Here is a 24755-nt window from a genome sequence, read left to right on the forward strand (position 1 = left end):
CGGCAAAACAATTGAATTTCTGCAGTTGGGCACCATCTAGTGGCAGCTGTGAAAATAATAATTAAATTCCCCCCATAGTTTGTTGCTGATTTGCAGATCCACATGGAGTTCTGTGTGGGCAGGCTTGGGAACACTAAATGTTCTCTGTTACACTCTAATGGGTGGGGAGTTTTCCCTTTCCCCTTGCACTAGAATGTTAAAGTTCCTGTTCTGGGAGTTAAACCACTTAAGCCAAGGAAACTGCGTCTCGGTACTTGCCGTGGGTAAGGGAACCCTGCTCACAGTTGGGAATCTGTATCTCTACTACAGCTATACAACAGCAAGCAGTGATGCAAGCGCTCTCCTAATTCTATGTCTCTAGCAGTCCTACTAGACTTTCTGCATTGTGTCTAAACCCTCCATGTGGTTTCCACGTAGTGTTACCTGCTGTGCTGTGAAAAGCCCCCACTGACCACCTGGTGTGGGGAAGGGATTGTGTAAGCGTCCAAGGAAGTGGTAATACCATGTTACCACCTTATCTTATACAGTATTGGCCATCACTGTCGCACTACCTCTAGCACCCCGCAGTGGCACCCAATCATGTGCTACCTGTTCTTTACCATGGCCTAATCTTCCGAACGCTGCAGGTAACCTAGATCCCTAACAGGAAGTGATGTAGAATCCTTATGGACATGTGTGCCGTAACTTAAGCTTATGCCCACACTGTTGCGTGGTAAGGGCTGTATTTAAAAAAATATATTTGCTTCACTATTAAGAGTGATAAAGATGAATTGCTTGGGTAGTGATAAATATGAAACGTTCTAACAAAAGTGGCACAATGTGGCGGCTAACGTCCGTGCTGTGATTTGGTGGGTTTTTCTTGAAATCTGTTCCGTTTTAGTACAGATTTATTAGCTGCTACTGTCTGTAATTATTTTCTCCAGCATGCGATGATGATACTGTATAATCCAGCTACCACTCCGAGTAGCGGAGCCCTCTGAGGTTTTTAGGCTACTGAGCAACTCTCTAATGCTGCTTTGTGTCTGCAGAATCCCCGGAAGAAGGAGAAGATGGGGATGAAGAAGCAGAGGTAGAAGGAGAAGAAAATGATCGGCCGTATAACTTAAGGCAAAGGAAAACTGTGGAGAGGTATCAAGCGCCCCCTATTGGTAGGTAATGTATTTCGTACCTAGTGAAATGTAGAAGCTTCAGAGCACTGCCAACATGATGCTTAGGCTGCACAAGTTATAGATACAGGGAAAGCTAGGGTGAATGAATAATCAGCCTGAACTATAAATTAGAGAGTTTGACGTAACCTACAGACCACGGCGGCAGAAAGCAAATGTTCTTTTCTAAATATAAAAGCTGTGGTTTCGTCTGTTAGTGTGTTAGCAGTATCTTAGTGTCATGTGTATGGCTCTGAGCTGCACTCGTATACATGGGTATCATACATTTATTTTTATTTTGAATTGTGTTTTTAGAACCAGCACATCAAAAGAAGAGACAAAGCACTTTGTTTGATACCCACCGATCTCCTGCAAGAAGAAGCCATATCCGGTATGTACACCCTTTCCGCAAAATCACAAACCACGTGTCTGACCTCGCAGTCTTCATAAAATGACATAAGCACAGTTTATATAGGACAAAATCTATATGGCATTGCCGATTCGATCTTGGTGATGAATGGTCATCCTTATATTAAACAGGTTAGATGTCTGACCTTTGAGGCATTGGGGATCATTCCGAGTTGATTGTTCGCTAGCTATTTTTTGCAGCGCTGCGATCAGATAGTCGCCGCCTATGGAGAAGTGTATTTTCGCTTTGCAAGTGTGCGAACGCTTGTGCAGCCGAGCGGTACAAAAAAGTTTTGTGCAGTTTGAGTAGGTCTGAACTTACTCAGCCGCTGCGATCACTTCAGCCTGTCCGGTCCCAGAATTGAAGTCAGACACTCGCCCTACAAACGCTTGGACACACCTGCGTTTTTCCAACCACTCCCTGAAAACGGTCAGTTGACGCCCATAAACACCACCTTCCTGTCAATGTTCTTGCGATCGGCTGTGCGAATGGATTCTTCGTTTAAATCCATCGCCCAGCACCGATCCGCTTTGTACCCGTACGACGCGCCTGTGCATTGCGGTGCATGCGCAGTTTTGCAGAGTTTTGACCGTATCGCAGCGCTGCAATAAATAGCGTGCAATCAGGTCGGAAAGATTCCCATTGAACGTGCCCTTGCATGAAACAATCTCCCTGCACAAGTCTGTACTGAGCTGCACATGACAGTTATGCAATTGCATTAACATTTAGCGGCTCTAGGTGGCAACATATCTGCCAGTCATCATTCTGAAGATCAATTTGTCTACAAATTGCTCTAACCCTTATGAGATGTTTGGTGCTATTTTACTTCTGTGCTTGAGAACCATTACTTATTAAATGCTTGTACTGTAGATTTGCCAAATAAAGAATAGAGGGGCAGATGTATAAACCTGGAGAAGGCATAAGGAAGTGATAAACCAGTGATATGTGCAAGGTGATAAAGGAACCAGCCAATCGGCTCAAATATGTAAATGAACAGTTAGGATCTGATTGGCTGCTTCCTTTATCACCTTGCACATATCACTGGTTTATCACTTCCTTATGCCTTCTCCAGGTTAATACATCTGCCCCAGTATCCCCACAATTTCCTAATTTCACTGCAAGGCTTTGCACGAGACTAGTCTAATAAGCATTTGTGATGACTGTAATTCTGCTCTTTCCTAAAGCTTGCCATTATCTTGTTCTCAGGCTTTACTATTTGTATTGTAGTTAAGGCCACAGAAAGAGCTGGGTTAGATCCTCGGGTTCTTTTCTGGAGAAGTTATCACTGTGGTGGCAGGGGCGTATTAAGAGAGGAGGGCGCCTGTGTGCAGTTTCTATCTGTACCCACTAGGAGGAGACCCTAGCGCTGTGCCAGAATCTAGTGCGCATGCGCTGGCCTCTGTAAAAATGGTGCAGCGGCCATTTTCACTGTGATTTTTCCTACTGCACATTTGCAAAACACCAAGAAACACTGCCCTGGACAAAGAGAGAACACCAAAGTGCCTACTCCTTACCCTTATGCAGCTTCAGATAAGGTGAAAAGCAGAGATGGTGCAAACCTTAGGAGTGCATCTAACAATGTACGGGAAGAATATTTTTTATTTTTTTTTATTTTTTACTGTTTGGAGTTGACGACAAAATGATAAATATACTTTCTCTAATGTCCTAGAGGATGCTGAGACTCCGTAAGGACCATGGGGATAGACGGGCTCCGCAGGAGACATGGGCACTTTAAGAGAGACTTTGGATCTGGGTGTGCACTGGCTCCTCCCTCTATGCCCCTCCTCCAGACCTCAGTTTGATACTGTGCCCAGTGGAGACTGGGTGCATTTCAGGGAGCTCTCCTGAATTTCCTGTAAAGAAAGTATTTTAGTTAGGTTTTTTATGTTCAGGGAGCCTGCTGGCAACAGACTCCCTGCATCGAGGGACTGAGGAGAGAGAAACAGACCCACTTCTCTGAGTTTCAGGGCTCTGTTTCTTAGGCTACTGGACACCATTAGCTCCAGAGGGATCGGTACGCAGGTCTCACCCTCGCCGTCCGTCCCAGAGCCGCGCCGCCGCCCTCCTTGCAGAGCCGGAAGATAGAAGCCGGGTGAGTATGAGAGGAAAAGACTTCAGAGGCGGCAGAAGATAGCTTGATCTTCATAGAGGTAATGCACAGCAGTGAAGCTGTGCGCCCTTGCTCCCATTTACCTCGCACACCTCGGTCACTGTAAGGGTGCAGGGGGGGCGCCCTGGGCAGCAATATAAACCTCTCCTGTGGCAAATGTACATGTATATAAAGAGCCCCCGCCATGTTTTTAAGAATTTTGAGCGGGACAGAAGCCCGCCGCCGAGGGGGCGGGGCTTCTCCCTCAGCACTCACCAGCGCCATTTTTCTCCACAGCACCGCTGAGAGGAAGCTCCCCGGACTCTCCCCTGCTTGATACCACGGTGAAAGAGGGTTTTAAAGTAGAGGGGGGGCACATAATTGGCGCATATACATACTTGAAAAGCGCTACTGGGTAAAACATTCTGTTTTTTTTTCCTGGGTCATATAGCGCTGGGGTGTGTGCTGGCATACTCTCTCTCTCTGTCTCTCCAAAGGGCCTGGTGGGGAACCTGTCTTCAGAAAAGAGCTTCCCTGTGTGAGTATGGTGTCGGTACGCGTGTGTCGACATGTCTGAGGTTGAAGGCTCACCTAAGGAGGAGGGGGGAGTGTATGAATGTAAGGTCTCCGTCGGCAGCGCCGACACCTGACTGGATGGATATGTGGAATGTTTTAAGTGCTAATGTTAATTTATTGCACAAAAGATTAGACAAAGCTGAAGCTAGGGTACAGTCAGGGAGTCAACCCATGTCTGTCCCAATGTCGCCGGGACCTTCGGGGTCTCAGAAGCGCCCACTATCCCAAATAGTTGACACAGATACTGACACGGATTCAGACTCCAGTGTCTACTACGATTATGCAAAATTACAGCCAAAAGTGGCTAAATGTATTCGATATATGATTATTGCAATAAAAGATGTTTTGCATACCACAGAGGAACCCCCTGTCCCTGACACGAGGGTACACGTGTATAAGGGAAAGAAACCTGAGGTCACCTTTCCCTCCTCACATGAGCTGAACGAATTATGCGAAAAAGCGTGGGAAACTCCAGACAAAAAACTGCAGATTCCCAAAAGGATTCTTATAGCGTATCCTTTCCCGCCAAAGGACAGAATACGGTGGGAATCCTCCCCTAGGGTAGACAAGGCTTTGACACGCTTATCAAAAAAGATAGCGCTCCCATCCCAAGATACGGCTACCCTCAAGGATCCTGCTGACCGCAAGCAGGAGGTTACCTTGAAGTCCATTTACACACATTCTGGTACGTTACTCAGACCGGCAATTGCGTCGGCCTGGGTTTGTAGTGCTGTAGCAGCATGGACAGGTTCCTTATCAGTGGATATTGAGACCCTTGATAAGGATACCATTTTAATGACCCTAGGGCATATAAAAGATGCTGTTTTGTATATGAGGGATGCTCAAAGAAACATTAGTTTACTGGGTTCCAGAATAAACGCTATGTCTATTTCTGGTAGGCGAGTCTTATGGACCCGACAATGGTCAGGTGATGCCGACTGAGAGGCATATGGAGTTTTTGCCTTACAAGGGTGAGGAATTGTTTGGAGAGGGCCTCTCTGACCTCGTCTCCACAGCTACGGCAGGTAAATCGAATTTGTTGCCTTATATTCCCTCACAATCTAAGAAAGCGCCTCATTATCAAATGCAGTCTTTTCGTTCAAATAAAAGCAAAAGAGTACGTGGATCGTCCTTTCTTGCCAGAGGTAAGGGCAGAGGGAAAAAGCTGCACAACACAGCTAGTTCCTAGGAACAGAAGTCCTCCCCGGCCTCTGCAAAATCCACCGCATGACGCTGGGGCTCCCCTGAGGGAGTCCGCTCCAGTGGGGGCACGTCTTCGACTTTTCAGCCACATCTGGGTTCACTCACAGGTGGATCCCTGGGCAATAGAAATTGTTTCCCAGGGATACAAGCTGGAATTCGAAGAGGTGCCTCCTCGCCGGTTTTTCAAATCGGCGCTACAGACTTCTCCCCTGGAAAGGGAGATAGTGTTACATGCGATTCACAAATTGTGTCTTCAACAAGTGGTGGTCGAGGTTCCCCTGCTTCAAAGAGGGAAGGGGTACTACTCAACTCTGTTTGTGGTCCCTAAACCGGACTGTTCGTTCAGACCCATTTTGCATTTAAAATCCTTGAACCTTTACTTAAAACGGTTCAAATTCAAAATGGAATCGCTCAGAGCGGTCATCGCCAGCCTGGAAGGGGGGGATTTTATGGTATCTCTGGACATAAAGGATGCATGCCTGCATGTTCACACATATCCTCCTCATCAGGCGTACCTGAGATTTGCGGTACAGGATTGTCATTACCAATTTCAGACGTTGCCGTTTTGGCTTTCCACGGCCCTGAGAATTTTCACCAAGGTAATGGTCGAAATTATGGTGCTCCTGCGCAAGCAGGGTGTCACAATTATCCCGTACTTGGACGATCTCCTCATAAAAGCGAGATCACGGGAGAAGTTGCTGAACAGCGTATCACTTTCACTGAAGGTGTTACAGCGACACGGCTGGATTCTCAATATTCCAAAATCGCAGCTGAATCCTACGACTCGTCTGCCCTTCTTGGGCATGATTCTGGACACAGACCAGAAAAGGGTTTCCGATAGAAAAAGCGCAGGAACTCATGACTCTAGTCAAGAACCTGTTGAAGCCAAAACAAGTGTCAGTACATCATTGCACTCAAGTCCTGGGAAAAATGGTGGCGACGTACGAAGCCATTTTCTTCGGCAGGTTCCATGCAAGGACTTTCCAATGGGACCTATTGGACAAATGGTCCGGGTCACATCTGCAAATGCATCAGCGGATCACCCTGTCCCCCAGGGCCAAGGTATCTCTCCTGTGGTGGCTGCAGAGTGCTCACCTTCTAGAGGGCCGCAGGTTCGGCATTCCGGATTGGATCCTGGTGACCACGGACGCGAGCCTCCGAGGTTGGGGAGCAGTCACACAGGGAAGAAATTTCCAAGGCCTTTGGTCAAGTCAAGAGACTTGTCTTCACATCAACATCCTAGAACTAAGGGCCATATACAACGCCCTACGTCAAGCGGAGACCTTACTTCGCGACCAACCAGTTCTGATCCAATCAGACAACGTCACCGCAGTAGCTCATGTAAACCGCCAGGGCGGCACAAGGAGTAGAGTGGTGATGGCGGAAGCCACCAGAATTCTTCGCTGGGCGGAGAATCATGTAAGTGCACTGTCAGCAGTGTTCATTCCGGGAGTGGACAACTGGGAAGCAGACTTCCTCAGCAGACACGACCTGCATCCGGGAGAGTGGGGACTTCATCAGGAAGTCTTCGCACAGATTGCAAGTCGGTGGGGACTGCCCCAAATAGACATGATGGCGTCCCATCTCAACAAAAAGCTACAAAGGTATTGCGCCAGGTCAAGAGATCCTCGGGCGGTAGCTGTGGACGCCCTAGTGACACCGTGGGTGTTCCGGTCAGTCTATGCATTTCCTCCTCTTCCTCTCATACCCAAGGTGTTGCGAATAATAAGAAAAAGAGGAGTGAGAACAATACTCATTGTTCCGGATTGGCCACGAAGGACCTGGTATCCGGATCTGCAGGAAATGCTCACAGAAGATCCGTGGCCTCTTCCTCTAAGACAGGACCTGTTGCAACAGGGTCCCTGTCTGTTCCAAGACTTACCGCGGCTGCGTTTGACGGCTTGGCGGTTGAACGCCGGATCCTAGCGGAAAAAGGTATTCCGGATGAGGTCATTCCTACGCTAATAAAGGCTAGCAAGGACGTGACATCTAAACATTATCACCGAATATGGTGATATGTTTCTTGGTGTGAGGCCAGGAATGCTCCTACGGAAGAATTCCATCTAGGCCGTTTTCTTCACTTCCTACAAACTGGAGTGAATTTGGGCCTAAAATTAGGCTCCATTAAAGTTCAGATTTCGGCCTTATCCATTTTCTTTCAAAAGGAATTGGCCTCTCTACCTGAAGTACAGACTTCTGTGAAGGGAGTACTGCATATTCAGCCTCCTTTTGTACCTCCGGTGGCGCCTTGGGACCTTAACGTGGTGTTAAGTTTCCTTAAGTCACATTGGTTTGAATCACTTAGAACAGTGGAGTTGAAATATCTCACTTGGAAGGTGGTCATGTTGTTAGCCTTGGCTTCGGCTAGGCGAGTTTCGAAATTAGCGGCTTTATCACATAAAAGCCCCTATCTGGTTTTCCATATGGATAGAGCGGAATTGTGTACCCGTCCTCAATTCCTACCTAAGGTGGTCTCATCCTTTCATATGAACCAACCTATGGTCGTGCCTGTGGCTACACGTGACTTGGAGGATTCAGAGTCCCTTGATGTGGTCAGGGCTTTGAAAATTTCCGTGGCCAGAACGGCTAGGATCAGATAAACAGAAGCACTGTTTGTCCTGTATGCAGCCAACAAGGTCGGCGGCCCTGCTTCAAAGCAGACTATTGCTCGCTGGATCTGTAACACGATTCAGCAGGCGCATTCTACGGCAGGATTGCTGTTACCAAACTCTGTTAAGGCCGATTCCACTAGGAAGGTGGGCTCGTCTTGGGCGGCTGCCCGAGGGGTCTTCGCACTACAGCTGTGCCGAGCTGCTACTTGGTCGGGGTCAAACACCTTTGCAAAGTTCTATAAGTTTGATACCCTGGCTGAGGGAGACCTCGTGTTTGCTCAATCGGTGCTGCAGAGTCATCCGCACTCTCCCGCCCGTTTGGGAGCTTTGGTATAATCCCCATGGTCCTTACGGAGTCCCAACATCCTCTAGGACTTTAGAGAAAATAAGATTTTAAACCTACCGGTAAATCTTTTTCTCGTAGTCCGTAGAGGATGCTGGGCGCCCGTCCCAAGTGCGGACTTCTTCTGCAAGACTTGTATATAGTTTTGCTTACATAAGGGTTATGTTATAGTTTTCATCGGTATTGGACTGATACTATGTTGTTTTCATACTGTTAACTGGTTAGTATATCACAAGTTATATGGTGTGGCTGGTATGAATCTTGCCCTTGGATTCACAAAAATCCTTTCCTCGTACTGTCAGTCTCCTCTGGGCACAGTTTCTCTAACTGGGGTCTGGAGGAGGGGCATAGAGGGAGGAGCCAGTGCACACCCAGATCCAAAGTCTTTCTTAAAGTGCCCATATCTCCTGCGGAGCCCGTCTATCCCCATGGTCCTTACGGAGTCCCAGCATCCTCTACGGACTACGAGAAAAAGATTTACCGGTAGGTTTAAAATCTTATTTTTATGTTAAAAGCAAAGTCCATGCATTTTCTTGATACGTAGTCATTTATCATTATCATTGTGGGAGGATAGCATCTGACTACATTCAGAACACTCTCTGAGCAGTGCAGTCCTCACCACCTCACACTCCCGGCTGCAGGACTTCATCCGGGCTGTTCCCCATCTGGACTAGACTCTGAACCCCCCCACCACCAATTTCTCAAGCAAACAATCACGATTCAACTCCTTTGTCTACTCAAACCCATCGTTGGTAAACTTCCTCTTCACGCCCCATCCAGTCATTTCCCACCACCCCTATCATCTCTGTATGTTCCCGATCTCCTCCTTGTGGTGTTGGTTCTAGTAAGCTGGTCCTCCATCTTCCATTCAGAATGCAGTCCTCTCCTCCTTCCACCTGGACACACTGACTGCCTAACACCCTCTAAGTGTCTGCCAGAGCTGGGCGCTGGTTGTATGGCTGCTTATATCTAGGGGACAAGTCCGCTTTTCCTCTGTTTGTAGCTTTCTGGTGCAGCAGTTTACACTAACGAATGGGTCAGATGTACAATACTGTAAGAGAAAGCTCTCCCTTCTTCCCTATGGTGTAATACTTTGTTTTTATTTTGTCTTGTGCAGCCCGAAGAAGCACGCGATCCACAGCAGCGACACCACATCCTCCTCCGATGAAGAAAGATTTGAAAGAAGAAAGTCTAAGAGCATGGCTAAGGCGAGGAACAGGTACTCGTGATACGCTGCAGTGAGACTGATTGAATGGCTGTAACCTGGAAAAACTATCCCACAGTGCTTATACTTTTTTTTTTTTTTTTTAATAAAGTAATTTTTATTGAATAGAATGGAGATTAAGTTACAGAAATTGCATATCAACGGCATATCACATATATCAAACAAATCACATTTTCATCTATGAGATAAGTTTACAGCAGTGGAGTAACAGGCTGTGTCCATGATGAAATGAGCAAAGATATACAATTGTTCCAATATTTGGACTTGCAAGATCCGCAACTAATATATAAATCCCCATTAACCTTTTTGTTTATCACCCTTGAACTAACCCAAAAAAAGAGTACAAGAAAAGAAAAGGGAAAGAAAGAAAAACATAGAAAAAAGCACAGTAAGGAGGAATCACCTAACTCAGGACCTCTTCAGTCGTGCATGTATTTAGGCGAACGCGCAGAGCTCAGCAGCCAAACATCTGAACATACATCATTAAACATTAGTTCATATATATATATATATATATATATATATATATATATATATATATATATATATATATATATATATATATATATATATCTCTCTCTTTCCTTGGATATTGTATCGTTAACTAGGGTCTTGAGCGCAGAAACTAAAGGGCCACTAGGGGCCATCCAGAGCCTTGCAGTGCAAACCTTAGCCAAGGCACATACATTGCGAGCATATAGACCCACCGGATCAGACACAGAAATAGAGCATCCCATCCCCAAAATACAAAATTGTGGGGTAAGCAAGCCGCCAGTCACTCCTGTACTCTCCAGAATCGACCCGACCCCCGACCAGAACACCCGCAGCCTCGGGCAGTCCCACACTAGATGCCAAAATGTTCCCACGTCCACCCCGCACTTAGGGCAGAGGCTAGACCCGCCAGTCCCAAAAGTGGCCAGTCTAACTGGAGTCATATATGTTCTATGTAGAAAGAAGAATTGAATTTGTTGATACCTGAGAGACTTGGTAACTGTAGCAGGATATTCCAGAGCAAGGGCCCAGTCCTCCTCAGTTATTAGACCCAAATCCTCCTCCCACTTTCCACGGAGACGTGTCAAAGGGTCCGGATGGAGTTTGGTAAGAAGATATCCATACGCAAGGGAGACCATCCTAACTCGACCCAATGTAGTCACAAAGGTCTTGATCGGAAATGGGAGGATTCGTGGGGGGGACTCAGCAAATTGCGACTGGAGGGCATGACGAAGTTGAAGGTATCTGAAAAAGTAGGAGTTGGGTAAATCAAACTCATCTTTCAGTTGCTGAAAGGATTTGAGTACACTATCTAGGTAAAGTTGGGAAATAGAAACCACAGATCTAGGGGCCCATACCTCCCGTCCCTCAATCGCATGCAATTCAGGAAGCCAGTCAGAGTACCAAAGGGGGGTATCTGGGTCCAGGCCGTTGTACCCCAAGAGGACCCTCAGGGCCCGCCATATCTTTAAGGCCTGGAAAATAATAGGGGGAAGAAACCGAGCTATGCTCCCACTCAGCAGCACCTGCATAGGAGAGAGGTGAGGAAAGTAGCAGCGAATGAACTCACAATGTAAAGAGTCAACGCCAGAATCCTGCGCCCATACACTAATATGAGTCACCTGAGCAGCGTAGTAATACATCTGAAAGTTAGGCAAAGCCAGGCCGCCATCGCAGCGTTGCCTGGTGAGAGTATTTAACTGTATCCTGGGTCGTTTGTTAGCCCAAATCAGTGAGGATAAAACACTGTTCAATTTCCTAAAGAATAATGGATAGATATATACAGGGGACTGGAGAATAATATATAAAAGTTTGGGCAGTATGATCATATTAATGAGATTAACCCTGCCAGACACCGTCAGTGGAAGCTTACACCAAGTTTTGGATTTGCACACGACCTGCTGCATGGTCGGGTCCAGGTTCAGAGGGATAAAATCAGAGGGGTCGTTAGTTATTTGAATTCCGAGGTATTTAAATTGTATAGTCCAACATAATGGCAGGGAGATTTTGGGAACAGTAGGAGGGGGTATGATTTAGACCAGTTGATTTGAAGACCCGAGTGAGCACCAAAGCTCTCGATCACATGCAGCAGAATGGGCATTGACTTGGTGTAATCTTGCAAAAACAACAACATGTCGTCGGCATAGAGAGCTATCCTATCCGCACGTGGGCCAATACAGATTCCCACAATATCTGGGTGCGATCTTACCAGACAGGCCAAGGGCTCGATGGCCAAGGCAAACAGTGTGGGGGATAGGGGGCAGCCCTGCCTAGTACCATGGGATAATTGAAAGGAGGGGGATACATAGCCATTCACCAAGATCCTGGCACTCGGATGTTGATACAGTAATTTAGTCCATCTGATAAAGTTGGGCCCAAAGCCCATACAAGCCATCACCTCCCATAAATAAGCCCATTCAATACTGTCAAAGGCTTTGGCCGCGTCCAGCGAGACCACAGCCGAGTCAGAAGGGAAGTAATGTGGGAGTTGTAATATGGTATACAATCTACGTAGGTTAATAGACGTGGACTTCCCTGGCATGAAGCAGGTCTGGTCCGGGTGAATGAGGGAGGTGATCACTGTGTTAAGCCGTACTGCCAATATCTTTGCGAGGATCTTAGCATCGGTGGGAATCAGAGATATCGGCCTATTAGGAGTCTGGAAACCTAGGGTCTTTACCGGGCTTTGGAATCACTATTATAACTGCCTCTGACATAGAGGGGGGAAGTTCGTTACTGCCAAATATATCTAAGTATAAGGCATGGAGCCTGGGCCCGAAAAAATCAATATGAGTTTTGTATACTTCGGAGGGAATTCCGTCACACCCCGGAGCCTTGCCATTAGGGGACATACCAATGGCCGCAGCCACCTCCTCGAGCGTCAAAGGCGCCTCCAGTACCTCACGGGCCTCAGAGGAGAGTGCGGGCAGCGGAATACCCCCCAGGTAATATGAGAGATCTAGAGTAGAGCATGTCAACTGTGAGCTATAAACCTCAGAGTAATAAGATTGGAATAAGTGCGCAATGTCCGGCGTGGTGTCAACAAAGGAGCCATCACTGTCGGACATTTGGGTGATCAGACGGGCCAGGAGGCCACCTGTCCTATCAGCCTGCATATAAATATTAGTAGCCCTAAAGAGGAGGGATCGTGAGTTTTTATCAGACAGGTGGGCCAGCCAAGCTGACTGAGCCACCAGCCAGCGTGCTTTCGTCGTGGGGGTACCATCCAGCAAATATTGGGATTCCAGATCTCTGGCGTCACTCTCAAGGGCCTTTTCCCTCTCCCTAGAGGATATTTTATGAGCTGCTATGCGTCCAATATATGAACCCCTCAAAAACGCCTTAAATGAATCCCAAACCATCGTCCCCGGGGCAGACCCCGTATTGTCGCTAAAGTAACCCCCCTACTGAGTCTCCAGGTCACTGCAGTCACCCAACTGAGTCAGCCAAGAAGGGTGCAGCTTCCAATAAGAGTGTCCCCTCTGACTTTCCACAGCAAGAGTCATCAACAGAGGGGAGTGGTCAGAGACCCCTCGGGCCTCATAGCGGACGTCGGTGACCACGGGGACGAGGGCGGGGGCCACTAGTATCAGGTCGATTCTAGAAAAGGAGCCATATGTGCTGGAGAAACAGGAGAACTGACGGGCCGTAGGGTGGCGAAGCCTCCACACATCTACCCACTGCAAGCTATCCAAGAAATCCGCAAACTTGGTAGAACCCCTACCCACCACCGCAGTATTCGGGGAATGCCATCTATCCGAAGACGAATCTAGTATATTATCAAAATCACCCAGACATATCACCGGGGTGGCAGGAGAGGAAGCTATAAAAGAGGCAGCTTGCTGCAACACAGCATATGAAAAAGGAGGGGGGACATACATCGCTAAAATGTAATAGGGCTGGGAGCTCAGTTTGCATTCTAGAAATACAAATCTTTCATACGGGTCAGTTTTGATCGATATTAACTCAAATTGCACCGATTTTTTTAATCAGAACAGACACACCCCTGGAGAAGGAGGAATGAGAGGCATGGTAAGCCCATCCCACCCAAGCCCGTCGTAGAGATAACAACCTATTTCCCTCTAAGTAGGTCTCGCTGAGGCATGCAATATCCGGGTCATATTTCCTAATCATATTTAAAACCAAGGAGCGTTTGATTTTATTATTCAAACCTCGGACATTCCATGCCAGAAATTTCAGATTAATCATGACCCCAGGTAAACTCTATGAGCCACACGGATAGACATCTCTCAAGATATATCTGAGAATCAGCACTATTAGCAGCAGCAACATATATCATATACAAGCCCTGCGTTGTAAGCCATAACATCTGGTATATTAAACATCCTTGTTTCAGAAAATACATAGATATGAAAAATAACAAACTAAAGAAAGAAAACCGAAAACAGCAAGAGGAGCCGCAACTGGCAGCTCCCCAACCATCCTTCCCCTTCCCGTACACCACCCCGAACACCGGCATACTTGTATCCCAAACAACCAACCCCAACTACCAAATGCTAAGAAGGCCTAGATTCTCCGCTAAACCTCTTTAACCAGTACCACTTGAACGTGAAAAGTCTTGAGCCACCAAAGCAAGGGGGGGGGGCTCCCCGAACTATGGTCGTCTCCTCCGGTAGTCAAGATCCCAGCATCTTCAACGCAGGGAGTCAGTCCGGAGCCAGCTGACGAGCACCCGGTGCAAATCTGTCCAGCCATTGGGCCGCCTCTTTAGGAGAATTAAAGAACTTGGTCTCCCCATCCGCCACAACCCGGAGCCGAGAGGGAAACAGCATGGAGTATGAGAGGTTGAGGTCTCGCAGACGTCGTTTAATAGGCATAAACTGGGCTCGGTCCTTCTGGACGTCTGCGTCAAAGTCTGGGAAGGCCGACACCCTGACTCCATTACGGACCAACGGGCCCTTCGTACGACCCAGGCAGAGCACCGAGTCACGATCCTTATAATGCAGGAATTTGGCAATGAAGGTGCGAGGAGGGGCACCAGGAGGTAGCGGCCGAGATGGTATCCTATGTGCACGCTCCACCGTGAATTGGGCCGTAAAGGATTCCGCGCCATACATCTCTTTAAGCCAAGATTCGAGGAAGTCCTCCGGCTGCGAGCCCTCTTCTCTCTCAGGCAGGCCCACAAATCTTACATTGTTTCTACGCAGCCGACCCTCCATGTCTAGAAGCTTGGTTTGGAGGGAGGAAACCTGCTGGGTCACCGTGGACACGGATTGCTTGAGGGGGCCACACACATCTTCCAAGTTGGAGACGCGTGTCTCCGCCTCACCCACTCTCTCACGGATACGCTGAACATCTTGTCGGAGTAAGGATAGATCGCACTGCACCTTCTCCATCTTATCGGAGAGACGCTGTTCACTGCCCGCTATAGCCTCCAGCACCTGCTGGATAGACGGCGCCTCTGCTGCCGCTGGGGAGTTGGTAGTAGACGCAGAGGGGGGAGCATGAGTGTGTTGGAGAGGCTCCCTGAGGAGGAGCCGATGACACCCTGGGGTTGGGTTGCCTAACAAATCTCTCCAGTTTGGCTGCGGCCGCACTCTGGCCGTTTCTAACCATATTGAACAAGGAGCAGTCACACAAACCCCCGGATAGGGTCGCAATATAGAAGTGCAATCAGAAGGCGGAAGCAGCGAGGTTGTATGTATTCAGTGCCGGAAAGCAACCGTGCCCGATCTTTAGGTCAATATATCAATGGATAGGAAGCACAGGCTTTGTGTCAAAGTAAAAATAAAGGTAATATTGAGGAGAGAATATCCTGCAGCAAATTCCAGGAGGCAAAGTTAGGATGTTGGTGTGTAGTACACTGTGAGATATTAGAACAGCACAACAGTTGTCAGTTCCAAGCTATATGCAGCCCCTGCAGGGTAGAATGGGAGAGCTGTGCAGTGAGGCTATGTGTGGAGCTACACCCAAAATGGCCCCCGGGTTCACAGGCACCTCTCCACTTCTCCCCTTCCCCTGGAGTACCTGTCTGCGTCGTCCAGCCAGCAAGCCCTGGGCCTCATCCAACCAGGCGTAGGAGGGATAACTGTGTCCTCCAAGGTGCCTCCTGCAGCCAGACAGCGCCGCCCGCCCGCCACTGAGGCCCCGGGAGTCGTGCGGCCGGGGAGCGCCAAACTGGAGGCCGGGGATCCGGAGGAGTCACATGCCGCAATTCCGGAAGTCGTCCGCCGCGGTCAGCCAGCACACGGAAACCGCGGACGAGGGTGCCCGCCGCTGCCCTGAGGTGAGGGGGGACCAGCACTGGGGAATAGACACTCCGGAGGGACTCAGGATGGGTTCAGGAGTAATTTGATCGGGGAGCTCCTGGGATCTGCTGCCTACTCCTTCACCGCCGTGGCCACGCCCCCCACAGTGCTTATACTTTAAAAAAAAAAAAAAAGTTGACGATAAAGGTCTCCATAGGAGGTTGGGTTTGGAAAATAATATACACGAAGAAAGATGCTGATGTGCGGCATCCATTTACTTTATTTAATCAAAAGCACACTGAGGCTGGGGGCTAATTGATCTCCTGGGGCGATCCACTTAGCCCCGAAGCAAGGAAATATTGGAATTCTTTTTTCCATCACCCTCAGTGGGTCGAGAAAAAAATCCCCGATAACCAAAGTGTTAGGTGCCGCGACCTGGTAAACGCCCAAATCCGTTGACTTTTTTTCATGGATTCTGTGTGTGAACGTCTATTAACGAGGCTATTGTGTGAAGTCAGGAGTCCAGTTGAATAGCCCCGGAGTTAAAGGCCAAGGCTACTGCTGGTAATAGAATACTGTCCTAAACCTCTTATATAGTACACCTATATTTTCTATCCAGCTATACTGTAATAGTTGTTAATTTAAATATGTGGTGTTGTACTGAGTATTTAAAACAAAGATGTGTTCTTTCATTTAGGTGCCTATTAAGCAATATTTTCAGGGGGTACCTTGAATATTGGGGATCCCTGGTTTTGAGACTTATTTCCGATCTCTGCTGCACTCCCTCCTCAATTTGAGCTGTCCCTGTATACTAGTTCCTTTCACAACCACCCTATCCTTGAAAGTGCATAGCGTGGCATGAAAGGTTGGAGAGAGAGCGATCAGAGAGTAACAGCACAGAAGAAAGTGAGGTCATCGCTGGGCACCAGCAGTTGTTTCCTCCTTCAGCCTCCTGCAGTCATGTCAAACAGCCCTTCTAGTCGGGCCTAGACGTGAGCACGTTTACTAACGCCAGGTGTCTTTTTGTTCATTTGCTATGCGAATAAGTCGTAAAAGCAGATTCTGCTGATTAAAGTGATATACAGCATGCCTGTCTTTTGTGTGCTACTGCAGCCGTGTCTGCATACGAAATGCTACATTGCAGTGTTTTCCTGGAAATTACTGCTGATCCACACCGCCAGAAGGACAAGGATGGATAAGTAATATAGGGACAGCTCAACTTACCACCATATAATATAAATTGTAAGCTCCACTGGGGCAGGGACTGATGTGAATGGCCATATGTTATCTGTAAAGCGCTGCGGAATATGTCTGCACTATGTAATTAACTGGTAATAAATAAAATAATATCCTTCATCCTCTGAACCCTGGGTCACAGCAATCAAATCCTAAAAAAGAGCTTAAACGTTAGTCTTTTTTTTTAACTACCCAATTTCTTTCCCTCTTTTTTATTTTTTTTATTTTTAAATTTTTTTTGTACAGTGTCTATACATATCCTTTCATTTAAATAGCGCTCGTCTCTATCAAAAATACCAGCGATCAAATCTGACAGAGCAGATGTACAATACATTAATAAGCGCGTAATACACTTATTTATTTTTACTACAAATGAAAGTTTTTAGAGTTTTACTATGCAAATTTAGGTGAATATAATTTGTCACGTCCACATTAAATATACATATTGTGATCTATAGAGCCCTCTGTCTATATAACCCAAGTGAGATCAGTTTGATTTCCGCTACACTTTCAAATGAAAATAGTTGTTAGGAATTTCAGAGTTACATAATGTGACAAACACTGTGTTCATGATGACAGATGACTGCTTCCGTCATTAAAGCGTTACAGGGGGTTCTTTCATTTGAATGCCCTAGCCATTGGCTAAAAGATCATTCCTCTAAAAGGCTTTTTAAAAGTTACCGCTTCAATGTTCCAAAATTAGGAAAATTAATTTATGGTGTTTTTAAAAACCCAGTAAATACATAGCTGACAGCTCGGTAATATTCAGCCTGACCAGTGCCCGGGCAGCCTGTCCTCTAACATCTGTTACAACGGATTGGTAAGAGGAGGGTCCACTTACTTAGTCACGAAATAGGGGCAAGCAATGCAGACACGGCATTGGTGGAACTGTTTAACAACGGCAATGTAAGAATGACGTTGTATAGTGGAACGTTCAAGTCTTGTGCAGCAGTGATAGTCACTGACGGCCCGGCGCCACTTTCGTGAAAAGTCAGCTACTTCGTGAAAGACCCATTGGCTTTTTTATCTGAAACTCTCTTCCTTACATGTAGCCTAACACTGTTTCCCATCTTCTGTGGCATTGTGTATATAGACACACGCCATCTATACTCACCAGACACATTAGTGGCCCTACAAGGAATAGGTCTGTTTTCTCACCCACAGCCGCCTTGTCTATACTCCCGATGTCTGCGTAATATCTAGCCTGTTTTACTTTGGTGGGCAGATGTACTAAGCTGTGGAGAGAGATAAAGTACCAGCCAATCAGCTCCTAACTTCCATGTTACAGGCTTTGTGTGCAAAATAGGGATTTTTGTTGCTTACCGTAAAATCTTTCTCCGATTCCATCTGGGGGACGCTGCGTCTGTACTGATGGGTTAGAGTTTGTGGGAGAGAGCTTTGGCACAGAACCTATCAAAAGAAACTCCTCCCCCCTCTAACCCCTCCCATCTCCAGCCTGACAAGCCCAACACCTCCGTTAACGTTTAGCAAAGCCAGACGAGGCACACAGAATACAACCAATGAACCAGGCAAAAATATGGGAGGGATCGCAGCGTCCCCCAGATGGAATCAAAAAGAGAGATTTTACGGTAAGCAACAAAAATCCCTATTTCTCTGTTACCCATCTGGGGGACACTGCGTCTGTACTGATGGGATTTCCCAAAGCCAGCTAAGTAGAGGAGGGAGAACCAGATGGCAGAGCCGTCCGAAAAATTTGATGCCCAACAGAGGCAGTCTCCAATCCAAAAGTATGAAAACGGTAAAACCTGGTAATGGTATGCACGGAAGACCAAGTTGCCGCTCTGCACAGCTGCTCAACAGACACACCACCGCGAACAGCCCAAGAGGCTCCAACAGCTCTAGTCGAATGAGCCCTCAACGAGCCAGGAACAGGCAAATCTGAAGAAATATAGGCCTGTTGAATAGCCGACTTAAGCCAGCGTGCCACAGTGTTCTCAGAGGCCGGCCAGCCACGTTTGGGTGCGTCAATTAAAACCAACAAGGTATCCGTACGACGAATAGCCTCTGTGTGGGACAAATAAATGCGCAAGGCTCGAACAACATCCAACAATGCCAAATGACAATCTCGTCCAGAAGGTTCAGGAACAAACGCCGGGAGTACTATGTCCTAATTCATATGGAAGGCTGATACAACCTTTGGTAAAAAGGAAGGTTTTGTATGAAGGACCACTCGATCGTCGTGAAAAACCAACAAAGGCGGTCCGCACGAAAGAGCTGCTAACTCAGAAACACGCCTGGCCGAAGCAATGGCCAAAAGAAAGACCACCTTCAGAGTAAGAAAACGCAAGTCGACAACTTCTAATGGCTCAAACGGAGGCCTCTGAAGAGCCCGAAGAACCAAATTTAAATCCCTGGATGGAACCGGAGGAACAAAAGGAGGTTGAATTCTGAGTACACCCTGAAGGAACGTTTGAACCTCCGGAATAATAGCCAAACGTCTTTAAAAAAAGAACCGACAATGCCGAAACTTGACCCTTAAGGGAGGATAAATGAAGTCCTTTAGTCAATCCCTCCTGAAGGAAGGACAATAGACGCGGTAAATGAAAAAGGTGTGGTGACAGTACACGCTTATCACACCAAGCTATGTAGATACGCCATACCCTATGATAAATACGAGAAGTAACCAGTTATCTAGCTTGAATCATGGTTTTTACCACTGGCCTAGAGAACCCTTTAGCTCTTAATATCTTAGATTCAAGAACCATGCCGTCAAAGCCAGACGACTTAAATCTTGGTGGCGACAAGGACCTTGTAGAAGTAGATCGGGTCGCAGAGGTAGCCGGAACGGGTCTTTGGCCACCATACTGCGAAGAAGAGCGTGCCACGGGAGACCATGACAGTCTGGCGCCACAAGAATGACTGGAAGACCCTCTCTTCGAATGCGTTGAAGCAGTCGCGGTATCTGAGGAAATGGTGGAAATACGTATCCCAGTTGAAACTGCCACGGAGCTGTCAATGCATCGATCAGCGCCGCCTGAGTCCGGGACCCGTGCCGGGGCAGGTTGAGACGAGAAGACGCCATGAGGTCTATGTCGGGTATTCCCCAGAGAGACACGAGAATTAGAAAGACTTTTTGATGAAGTTCCCACTCTCCCGGATGTATCGTGTGACGGCTTAAGAAGTCCGCTTCCCAGTTGTCGACGCCTGGAATGTGAATGGCTGAGAGTCTGGATCCACTGTTCCGCCCACTGGAGTATATGTGCAACCTCCTTCATCGCTCTCCAGCTGCGAGTTCCTCCTTGTTTGTTTATGTAAGCCACCGCCGTGGCGTTGTCTGATTGAATTCGTACAGGGTGACCCTGAACACTGGTCTGTACCTGAATCAGAGCATAGCGAATTGCTCAACTCCAAAATATTGATTGGTAACCGTGATTCCTGACCGCTCCAGAGTCCCTGGAAGTGATGGGTTTGAAACACTGCCCCCCAACCGGTGAAGCTGGCGTCCGTGGTGATCATCATCCAAGACCAGACGGTGAACGGGGCCCTTTTGTTAAATTTGGACTGTGTAGCCACCAATGAAGAGACTGTCAAGTCTGAGTCGACAGGCGGCACAATTGTAAGTCCAGACGTGGGCCCGCCTGATTCCAAGAGCCCAATATCTGAGATTGAAGGACCCGAGCATGAAACCTGGCATACGGTACTGCTTCGAAGGTCGCCACCATCTTGCCCAGTACTTGCATACATCGGAGAATGGAGACCCGCGGTAATTGTAACAGGCAACGGACTCTCGACTGGAGGTCCTGGAGTTTGTCCTGAGGCAGAAAAACCCTCTGACTTTTTGTGTTGAAAAGGAGACCTAGAAAACTCATCTCCTGAGAGGGAGTCGAGGAAGATTTCCGGAAATTCACAATCCATCCAAAAGATTGTAGTGTGTCTGTGTTGAGTCGCAGATGTTGTTGAAGCTCCGGAGACGGAGCTTTTATCGACAAATCGTCCAGGTAAGGAGTAATGTTGACTCCCTGACATCTGAGTACCGCCACTACATGGCCCAATATTTTTGTAAACACTCGAGGGGCCGTGGAGAGACCGAAAGGAAGAGCCTGAAACTGGAAGTGCCAAGGACCGATTGCGAACCGCAACAGCTGCTGATGACCGGACCAAATTGGAACATGAAGGTACGCGTCTTTTATGTCGATAGATGCCAAATACTCCTCCTGTCCCATTGCAGCGATAATCGAACAAATCGATTCCATCTTGAATTTTTGGACAGCAAGATACGGGTTCAGGCTTTTTAAATTCAAAATGGGTCGAAACGAACCGTCCGGTTTGCTTACAAGAAAAAGACTTGAATAAAAACCCTGACCCTGTTGTAGCCTGGGAACCGAAAGAATTACTCCGTCTCGTAAAAGTGTGAAAGTAGCCTGAATTAGCGCTTGTCGTCTGGAGGGATCGTTTGGAAGGGGAGTGATGAAAAAACGGTCTGGAATAGGTTCCTCCAGATCCAAAATGTACCCTCGGGATATTACCCCTGTTACCCACCGATCCGGTTGCGACAGGAGCCACGCTTCCCGGAAGTGTAGTAACCGTGCTCCCACTACCAAGGATCCCTCCAAAGATCTCCCCGCGTCATGCGGTAGGCTTGTCGGCTGGCTTAACCGCCGGCCTGCGGGATGCCTGTGATCCCCTACCAAGGTATGCACCTCTCCGTGGGTACCTGGAAAAGTCTAGAAAGGGCCGGAAACTGCCCCTGCCCTGAGTGCGAAAGGAACGAAACTTAGTCGATTTCGTCTTCTGAGGAGCAACAGGAAGAAATGGACTCTTGCCACCTGTGGTATCGGAGATAATCTTCTTAAGTTCCGGACCAAAGAGGTATTCACCCTCAAAGGGGACAGCTGTCAGTGTCTGTTTGGAATCAGAATCAGCATTCCAAACACGAAGCCAGAGCGAACGCCGTTCCGTAACCGCCAGAGCAGAAACGCGCGACTGCAATGAAGCTGAATCCAACAAGGCTTCCCCTACATAATTGATAACCTCAGAAATCTGCTCCGCTAGTTGGATAGTCTCTGATGGGTCATCAGATTGCATCCCCGTCACCACCTGCACCAACCATTCATCTACAGCTTTAAGTACCCAGGCACCAGCGAGAACTGGAATCAGTGAAACACCTGGTAAGGTAAACATAGACTTAAGAATTGCTTCAATCTTCCTATCCGTGGAATCCTTTAATGTCGCTGACTGCACTGAAGGAATTACCGTAGGCCTTCGCCAGGTGAGAAATAGGAGCATCCACCTTTTGGAGCAGTCTCCCAGAACCTGGTATCCTGCTCCGCGAAGGGATAAAGAAACCTTAATTTCTTAGCAGCCTGAAACCTTGAATCCGGCTAAAGCCAAGGTTCTTTCAAAATATCTGCAGAATATGAATAGGAAGGAAAGACCGTTACTTGTCTCTTCTGACGTTTGAAAAAGGCAGAAGAAGTCTCCGCCTCCACCGTATCCTGAACATTAAGTGTCTGACGTATGGCCTCAATTAACAATCTGACACCTGAATTTACCGACCATTCCTCCTCTTCCCAAGCGGATGAATCTTCCCACTCAGGATCCAGTTCTCCCTCTTCCAAAGGAGTGTCTGGATCTGCCTCCTCACCAGGAAAGGTGATAGCAGGTAGCGGGTGCTGACGTTTTGAGGCTGCTGAGCCCGAAGTAGTCACAATTTTATTAATAGACTGAGCTAAATCCGACAGACATTTACCCATATTCCTAGCCCAAAATGGTTCCTCAGCAGGCTGATCTGTATGAGAACCTGACTGAGACTGACGCAAATTCGCAATAGCATCAGCTATGTTCCTAGCCCAGAGAGGTACCGACTGATCTGTCTACCCACTAGACTGTTCGACTACAGGTGTCCCAGAGCATGTAGTGCAGAGAGAATCTGGACCCGTGCTACCATTAGAAAGTTTGGATCCGCATTGGGAACAAGCAAAATAAACAGCAGAGCCTGTCTTCCCCTTAGCAGATTTGTCTGGCTTATTGGCCATCCTGCAAATCTAATGATCAAGGCTATGCTAAAAAAGAGGGGTGTTAAGAAGGACTGACAAAAGCTACTCCTAAACCCTTATCTACTTTTTTTTTTTATAAACAAAATCCCCCTTAGATAAAGAAAACACAAAAAGGGAAAACTAGTACTAGGGACATAGGACCTCCCGGTTAGCAGACAATAGTGCCTAACCCTAGGCTACTGGATCAGTTATTAATAAAAATAATCACAGCCCCTAGTGGGGATTGATGTACAAAATACTTGCGGTTGGGCGATCCCTTACGTAAGGTGAGAGCCCCGCTGTGTGTGTGTGATGTGGCGCGCAGCGTCCCCCGCATGCAGTAGTGTGGAGAAAATGGCGCCCGGTGAGAAAAATCCGCCCCCACAGACTGAGGTGGGCGGCGCTGTTAAGCGGGAGACTGACCGCTTCCGCCGTGGCTAACTGTCACCAACACGGCCGCGCCGGCCAGTGGAAGTCGGGTGCGGCGGCGCGCGCCTCTAACAGCGGTGACCGGCGGCAATAAGAAGTGCCGTAGCCTGGTCGCCCTGCCTGGCGCCGCCAAGGGCGGCTGTGAAGTGCATCACTTCTCCCTTCACCGCGCGCGCCGTAACCAGCACAACACGCACAACACACACACACACACACACACACACACACACACACACACACACACACACACACACACACACACTCACACTCACACTCACACTCACACACACTCACACTCACACTCACACACACTCACACACACTCACACACACTCACACTCAAATAACACTGTAAAAACAGCCCAACACAGGGACCTGGTTGTGGCTGCAGAACATACCCATAGAAGCCTTCTTAACAACGGATAGGAGAGAGGGGGGACCCCAGTGTCAGGAGTGGTGACTATCCCGTAGGCTGCATAGAGTGGGGAGAGCTCACAAACTAGACCCTACACTCAGATACCTGTCGCCTGTAAACAGGGACTTAGGATCTGCTTCAATAAATGAAAACAAAACAAGTAAAACCTAACTAAAATCTAACAGACAGGAACTGTGCCTGCACTCTCCAGGCACAAAACTTAAACTGAGGTGTTGGGCTGGTCAGGCTGGAGATGGGAGGAGTTCCTTTTGATAGGTTCTGTGCCAAAGCTCCCTCCCACACACTGTAACCCATCAGTACAGACGCAGCGTCCCCCAGATGGATGACCGAGAAATGACCTTTAGGAGCCGACTGGCTGGTACTTTATCTCTCTACACCAGGGGTACTCGAACTCGGTCCTCAGGACCCCACACAGTGCATGATTTGCAGGTAACCCAGCAGGTGCACAGGTGTATTAATTACTCACTGACCCATTTTAAAAGGTCCACAGGTGGAGTTAATTATTTCAATTGTGATTCTGTGAGGAGACCTGCAAAACATGCACTGTGTGGGGTCCTGAGGACCGAGTTTGAGAACCTGTGCTCTACACTTTATCACCCTCCAACGGTTAGTGCATTTCCTCCTGGGTGTCATCCAGTTGCTCTGTTACATTGACTGCATTCTTGCTTCTTTTGTGATAGGTGTCTGCCCATGAACCTCAGGGCTGAGGACCTAGCCAGTGGCATCCTCCGTGAACGGGTAAAGGTTGGAGCCAGTTTGGCAGATGTAGACCCCATGAACTTGGATCGATCGGTAAGTACTGTATTCCCACTCGATCTGTGAAGAAACCCTTTTGAAAAAAAAAATGACTCTTTAAA

The 24755-nt window shown here is 47.8% G+C and overlaps 1 protein-coding gene across 4 annotated transcripts in view; it reads left to right on the forward strand.

Annotated features, from left to right (window-relative positions):
* ATAD2B (ATPase family AAA domain containing 2B) overlaps positions 1-24755 on the forward strand; it is a 204523-nt gene that overhangs the window by 57871 nt on the left and 121897 nt on the right. For all 4 annotated transcript variants that reach the window (XM_063915299.1, XM_063915300.1, XM_063915301.1 and 1 more), the window contains exons 7-10: positions 1029-1148; positions 1461-1536; positions 9495-9596; positions 24579-24690. In XM_063915299.1, the coding sequence (XP_063771369.1) occupies positions 1029-1148; positions 1461-1536; positions 9495-9596; positions 24579-24690 (410 nt within the window). The remainder of the gene's footprint in view (positions 1-1028; positions 1149-1460; positions 1537-9494; positions 9597-24578; positions 24691-24755) is intronic.

Source organism: Pseudophryne corroboree, chromosome 4, assembly GCF_028390025.1.
Source record: "Pseudophryne corroboree isolate aPseCor3 chromosome 4, aPseCor3.hap2, whole genome shotgun sequence".
Classification (NCBI taxonomy): domain Eukaryota; kingdom Metazoa; phylum Chordata; class Amphibia; order Anura; family Myobatrachidae; genus Pseudophryne; species Pseudophryne corroboree.